We start from the raw sequence: 7,156 nt of genomic DNA, 5'->3' as shown, positions 1-7,156 counted from the left end.
TTTGCTGCTTTCGTGGGTGTATTTATCAAAATTGGGCTATACAATACCAATTTATACATTTGCGTGAACTTTCTGCACGCCGTTGTTAGTGTGTGTGTGGAGGTCGTTTCTCTCGAAATGCAAAAGTGTACTGGAGGCGCCAGTTTGCTTTCTTTTCTCGAATTGCATGGCTGGCGGACCGGAAACAAGCTGCGACGGCTCCACTGCCGCCCACTTTCAGCCTCTGCCACCAGCTTCCGCTCCCACGTGGGTAACGAACATGTGTACCTAGCATGAAACAAAGCAAATGTGAACCGAGCAGCTTCTGCATTGGACAGTTGTTACCGCTGGGCGTCTTTTTCCATTCTCAGTTCCACGTCCAGGTCCTGCGTTGGCGTAGTTTTTGTTTCTGTTTCTGGCTCTGGTTCCAGGTTTCCAACTTCCTTTGATTCTCGCCGGTCTATGAATGTGTGTAAATAGAAGGGAGCTCACACTGAGGACAACTTGTTATGTTTTTAAAATTAATACTTATCCTAACATGATTATTTAAATATGTCTTGTAGAATATCCATTGTTTGAGTTTGTTAAGAACTGGTATTGCACTTTATTGCAATTTGCTTTAATTTGGTTTAAGGCTATACCAATACGTAAATAAATAAATACAAAAACTGCAAAGATTAAATGAAAAATCGAAGCCACGCCTTCTGTTTTTTAAATAAGATTCAAGAAAATATATTCTAAATTTTTTGTCAGTGCTTGCGTGATTGAATGGACTTTGAGTGTAGTACAACACTACGAGCTCACGATGACCACCACACCATGTTGCCGTTTTACCATGCAAATGCTGGGGAAAACATTTTTCGGACACAAGTCCAGAGGCGAGGCATGAGATGGGCACTCGAACAGCTGCCGTCTGCCATCCGCCAGTTTAGCCGGCGGACATCGATGATGAGCGCTATGTTCATAACCTGACCCTCGTACTCCGGGGGAGTGTGCTTTCGGGTGGGATTTGGTTTTGCATGCTAATTCCCTGCAGGTGAACACGGGATGGAGACTGTGCCGTGTGCCCGGTAGCTCGGCGATCCGTTCTTCATTTCCCTAACATACACGTAAAAACAAATCCAATGGATTTAATTCAAATTGACTTTATTGCAAGGTTGCTTTTGAAGGCTATGTATTGTAGTGCAGTTTGTTTGTTAGCTGGGAAAAAGTCTTTTTTCGCCCTAAACAGGTCAACGCCACTACTGACCACATTACTTTTCATATTCAGAATATTTACAATCACTGATTTCCGAGCTCCACTGCATTTGGCCACAACAAAGCCGCGCCTACAGCCAACTTGTTTGGACACACGGCTAATTGGGGCAAAGTGCGTGTGCTCCGCGGAGCGGTTGTTCCGGTGGTGAAATGGTTCTGACGGGGTGCGGCAAGTGGTTGGTAGGAAGCAAATGTTCTTGATTATACTTCCGCTTGCCTAATAGAAAGTGCGCCACAAAAACCACAATATGCCGGCACCTTTTGGCATTAAAGTGGAGGATGAACATCCTATACTATATCTCGTCGACCTTTTACCGGGCTTTGCCTCTTTTCGTCTTGTTTTCAGGCAGTGCAACCACAAAACTTTTAGCGTTTGTTTTGCTTTCCCTCTGCTGCCTCCCCCACGTGTATTGGCTAAATTAATATTCTCAATTGAAAACTTTTCAACAATAGTTGCTGGAGGAAGTTTTTCAAAGCCAATTACACTGCTATACGAGGTTCTACAAGAAAATCATGAAATTTTAAAATCTTATTTCTTGTTTGCATAAACTGTTTTAATATGATCTGCATACCTACACCAATGCATATCGTCTTTAAAACGCGATAGAATATTATTGTTGAATGTAAATTATTTTTTATATTTTTAACGGTGCAGTGTGTTCCGAAATAATAAGTCGCTGGCTATCTAACAATTCAAATCTAAGGAAATTTCAAAATTCAATTCGCACTGTTGGGATGGGGAAGCGGGAGTACAACAAAAGCCCACCGCATCTTCATTTGGGTCCCTTGCCCTCACGAAGACCCATCCATTGAAACCACTCACAGTGACTGCCAAGTGAACAAACAATTTTGAGAACTTGCTTGAATAGATTATTAGGAATTATCAAAACTTAATTTAGCTTAAGGGAGCTGAGCACAAGGCGGGTCAACGGACAGATGCGGGTGGCTAATGAATCTCGAAGTTGAGGTGAAAGTGGAAAAGGGAGCCACAGTCAGGTGACAAACAAAAAGTGCTGCGCCACTTAAAAGACGCAAGAAAGACGACTTTTGAAGTGGTTGCTTAGCAAAACTTCTGACGTGAAAGCCCTGAAAGCCCATTGATCTTGTAGTACCTTTGTTGTGGAGTTTTGTTTCTCTCAGAGAAAAAGATTAGCACACACAACTTATAGCCAAAAAGAATAAATTTCAGTGGGCGTGAATCTTAAACACTATCCGCTGAACCCTCAACCTTAAATGATGTTTTATTAAAATAATAGAATATTCTAGTTCTCGTAGTAAAAGTAAAACTATTGTATATTGACACCCCTAACGATTTTAAAATAATATACTACACACAAGTTAAATGCGAAGGGTTTTTAAAAGAGTGAGACTTCTGGTTAAATTAGAACAGCCTGTGAAAACTTAAATCACATCTTACAAGTTTTTCCTTGCTAGCGTTTCTTTCTATTTTAAAACGCTTTTTTTGACTTCATCGTTACTGGTTCAATACCAACCCCCCTGATGAGCGGCAGTGTATCCGCACGGGAACTCGGGCATGGATCGATCTAATGAGGCTCCCAGTTGGCGGCCAGCCCTGAAGTATCCAGCTGGGTAATCGGCTTCAATTAAACCTGGATGAGCGACACTGACAATTTCAACGTTCCAGGTACTTTTCTGTCTCTTTGGACATAGAGTTCGTAGCGAAATGGAGTGAACTACCGTCTACCTGCAGCCATAGCGACCATTATTCCGGCCTTCTCGGCACCGGCCCCGGTCCCTTAACTCAATCTGGTGTTAATAACGTGACGCAAAACTTACTGCGGAAAAGGTAACAGCAGGAAGAATACTTGAGTTACCTTTACCTTGCCCTTGTCCTGGTTCAGACTCGATAATCGCCGGGGCCAACGGATGTCCAATTAGTTGTGTGCCAGCTTCCGGCTCTGGTTCTCTTCCAGCTCTGCGTTCCTTCCACCACCCGCTGGCTATCTTCGCCAGGTTTCCCTTCTGTCAATTGCAGAAGCTTCGGTTAAGATTGTGCTTGCCAGTCGAAGGCTCTGTTCATTGCTCATTGTTGTCCGTGGAGCGCCGATGGCATAATTTTCGAATTTGCTTGCCAGTCAATTGCCAGCAATTTGCATAGATTGATGGGCATATACAAGTCGTGATTGTGGGCTGTACGTCTTCTACCTTATCCGGCTCCCTAATCAATGCCGATTTGTGCATAAAAATCCTTTTTTTGGATTTGGGAGATGTGACGCGGTTATCGCGGCGAGGAATTGAATAAAGGATTTACGGACCTATATTAGGAAAAAACTTGAGCCTTGTCAAATTCTTTTTATGTGCCGAGCAATTTCAGCACATACAAAAATTTGCTAATATTTATTGGTGTTCATCATACCCTTGCAGTGGGTAATTTATTTTAATTTCCGGCTCAGCCCGGGTCGGACGCCACTATCAGAAATAAATATTTATATTTAACAAATTTAATTTAATTTAAAAGGAACTATACAGAACACACAATTGACATTGTCAGCATCGGACCCAGAATTAAACAAAATTTTTTATCGGATTATTAGAATATTTGTAGTTTTACCATCAAAGGTCGATGCTTTTCTTCTTATTAAATATAAAGTAAACTGACGGTCTCATAAGTTTAAAAAATTAAGTCTACACTTTGTTGCCAGTGCATACTTATATGTTGGGGATTGGATCTTTCCATCTGTGTGACAGGAAGCCAAACAACAGCAACATGTGTAACTTGTACGGCCTGCCAAGCGTCAAAGGCGAGAGGCTGGAAAAATCTATTAGAACGTGTCTCGCCTGCCAACCCGCTTCTTGTCTTTCGCTGCACCTTTGGCTCCCGCTTTCCGCTCCTCTACATTCCGTTTATATTTTACCCGGGGGCATAATAAGCCTTACTTTTCTTTCACCTTATTTTATTATTTTTTTTTCGCATGTGCGTGTGAGTGCGAGGCAGATATTTACTTATGGTGGAGCTGCGCGGAAAAGAGTAGCAACCCTCTAAACAATTTGGAAAAGATTGCGGTTGCTTCACTGAATTTCTCACCCATTCCGTGTTTTCCCCCTTTTTTTAAGCATTTACATTTACGAGATGAAAATTTAAATTGATTTAGTTCGGCTGTTAGCGCTTGTTTTTTTCTGACTGTTTTTCCGCACCTGCTTTTGCTCTTGATTAAAAATAAGTTTTAGATAAAACTATAATGGACTTAAATTTGTGACTCCTTAACGAGGCATTCAAAAAGCCAAGGATATTGTTTTTCTAAATGGTAATATTTTTTTCAGACTGATAAAGTATAAAGTTTTACAATAAGAATATGTTTTTATTTGATTTTTTTACTCTACTTGAATTTCATATATGCTGTGGATCGACCAACGTTTATCTGAGGATGTGAAGGGCTAAAGAGTTATATCGAGCTTTTTGGTTTAACTCCTTTTTTTTACTGTTATTTTAATGCAAATCGATTACCCGTTGATTTTCCGCTTGCCTTAGCCCTCAACCTTTTTCTGCAACCTTTGGTTTCTTCGAAGGGTTTTCGGCCTATCCATGTCAAAAGCGATTCGGCTGCGTGTGTGTACATTGGAGACGGTATTTTTGGGGCTATGGTTTGGTAATTGAATTTATTGTTTGACATTCAAAGTACCGTTGAGTCAATTACGCTGGAAAATTGGTATCAAAATATTTACGAGCTGTTTATTGCTTAAGGCAAACCAACCAACCAAAAAAAAGGGGGAAAGTTACGGAATTCACATGTTCAACTTTTGGCACATCGTAAAGAGTCTGGATAACTGGTTATGCACATATATTTTTAGGACACTTGTGGGCGTCAAATTTGTCAAGTAGTAAATTGCAGCATTAATTGCTTTCCAACAGTACTCTATTTCTCGAAACCTAAATTTTAAAAAATTTAAAATTGACTTTAGAAAACAATTATAATTTGGATCCTACCTTGAGCTTTCTCTCCATCATTGCTGAACAGCTTTCGGTTGAGCTCCGCAAACTCAATTGAGGCGCTTTCATAGCCCGGCTTATTTTCCTGGCAGAAATAGCCGTTCCGAAGTTGAGCCGGCATGTGCTTAACAATCAACTCGAGGTTCTGGGGATGATCAGCTAGCCGGGAGTAAACCCGCACAACATGCTTGAGAATCCTAGGCTCCGGTTCCAGCGTCAGTTGGTGAACAACTCTGGCCAAAGTGTGGATTAAATGCAGTCTACGGGCCAACCTACGGCTGGCAAACTTGAGGCCCACTTCGTGCTCTAAAATGCGGCATAGGACAAATGCACAGAGCACCTTACTCATACTGGAACCCAACTCCAGCTGCCTTAAGATGAGTGGGATTAGTTCAATTCCCAGAAAGTAGCTCACTATTTCCGGATGATCTGATTTCAGAAGACCGCAGACTACACCCAACACGGATAGGCGAACATGCTCGATGGCCCGAGTTTTTGGGGTCATTTTAAGCAAAGGCATTAAAAACCACATGAATTGAGAGCGCATCAGCTGAATGCCAATAGCGGGATGTGAAGCCATGGCCTGAAAGAGTCCGATGGCAGCGCAGACCCGCTGCGACTGCTGTCCGCTTAACTCGTTAGCCAGAGCAGCCGGATAGACAGACACAACCTCTTGCAGCAGACCACTCACAGCTCCAAAGGAATGCCACAGTAAGGGACCCAGGCTCTCGATTTGGCTTCGTCTTTCGCAGAGCTCCAACATGGCCATTAGACGCTTTTCCTTATCGCAGAGATCAGTGATCCAACCGTAGACATTGTCTGCCTCGCTGCGCTGCTCACATCCGGAGTTTGGTAAAGTCATTTTTGCACTAAAATAGTATAGTACCGGTTTTTTTCAATTAGTTGAAGAGGAATATAAAGTGACAGAGGGAGTCTGATTGGAAACTGTCGTCGACTGGCCTGCTGATTGTAATTTCCTCTTTAGGTTCTCATTGTTTAAAAAAGTGTGTTTGTTTAGTATTGGACTCTCCTTTTTTTGTTTACTTCGACTTTTAGATGTCTAAGCGAATATGCTTATCTTGTTTTGGCCTACGTTTCAAATATTGTGGATTATTACGATTCAGAGCTGATGAATTTAAGATTGCTTAATACGAAAGTTACGATGCCAGATTTTGATCCGATGATCAGATGTATTCATTCCTTTTGTCCTTTGCTTTTTCAAAGGTTTTATCTTGCATTTTTGAAGTTTAAAATCAAAGTATACTCTAGTTACATACCCCAACAATCAGATTTGGTTTTTATTTTATTTTGTATAGTAATTGTGCTTTTGGCAATTGCCAAATAAAAAAAAAAAGGGGTAATTTGTAGTCCAATCCGATAATCAAGCAAGAAGATTCATGAGCTGAGCTATTTCATAGACAGGACAAACTAGCTGAAGAAAAGCAGTTTAATACAGTTTACACTACTATGAAGGCTCTTAACTCAATTACGCATATTAAGGGGTTATATACCTTTTTCACCAGAGAAATACAGGGTTTTTATTTATTTTTTTTTAGCATGTTACCATTGTTTTATTTAAATTCAATAAAAATTTTATCAAAGTACGTGTCCTTAACTTAATTCGTATAAAATTTCGAGTGAAAATTTTGAGAATTGTGGAAGTTATAGTCCTTGCCGCAGAAGTCCTTTTTTAAGTAGTGGCTAACGGTGAGCATAAAAACAAGAAAACGGCTCAACGAAAAAAAAAAAACAAAAAAAATACGTTAGTATATAGTGTTACCTAGTTCGTGAACGAAGGATTTTACGAAAAAAAAATTTTTACAGTTACAGTGATTATTTTTTCAAAAAAACCGATTTTTCGAGGTCTAATAATTTAGTTTTTCGCCCCAAAAAAATAGAAAAATTTATCGAAAATAAAATTCCTTCGTTCACGAACTAGCTATTGTATCTACAAACAATCCCCCAAAATTT

At 40.4% G+C, this 7,156-nt stretch overlaps 1 protein-coding gene across 4 annotated transcripts; it reads right to left on the bottom strand.

The window, feature by feature from the left end:
- On the bottom strand, positions 1-6,735 carry LOC108098677 (CCR4-NOT transcription complex subunit 9). Of its 4 annotated transcripts, none has more exons than XM_017201776.2 (4): positions 5,183-6,735; positions 518-5,125; positions 325-439; positions 1-267 (listed from the first exon to the last, which is right to left on the bottom strand). In XM_017201776.2, the coding sequence occupies exons 1-2, from the start codon at positions 6,045-6,047 to the stop codon at positions 5,112-5,114; spliced, it is 879 nt and encodes a 292-aa protein (XP_017057265.1). In that variant the 5' UTR covers positions 6,048-6,735; the 3' UTR covers positions 1-267; positions 325-439; positions 518-5,111. The 4 variants fall into 4 exon arrangements, with proteins under 4 accessions (XP_017057265.1, XP_017057264.1, XP_043065217.1 ...); XM_017201775.2 differs by having other exon boundaries at positions 325-4,632; positions 4,703-5,125; XM_043209282.1 differs by having other exon boundaries at positions 325-4,893; positions 4,954-5,125.
- Positions 6,736-7,156: the final 421 nt, after the last annotated feature.

Source organism: Drosophila ficusphila, unplaced genomic scaffold (assembly GCF_018152265.1).
Source record: "Drosophila ficusphila isolate 14025-0441.05 unplaced genomic scaffold, ASM1815226v1 contig_791, whole genome shotgun sequence".
NCBI lineage: Eukaryota > Metazoa > Arthropoda > Insecta > Diptera > Drosophilidae > Drosophila > Drosophila ficusphila.
This window is presented reverse-complemented; position numbering and strand designations above follow the sequence as displayed.

Bases quoted from the DNA above. Each gene is read 5' to 3' on its own strand.
- LOC108098677 (XM_017201773.2), bottom strand. From the start codon at position 6,047: ATGACTTTACCAAACTCCGGATGTGAGCAGCGCAGCGAGGCAGACAAT.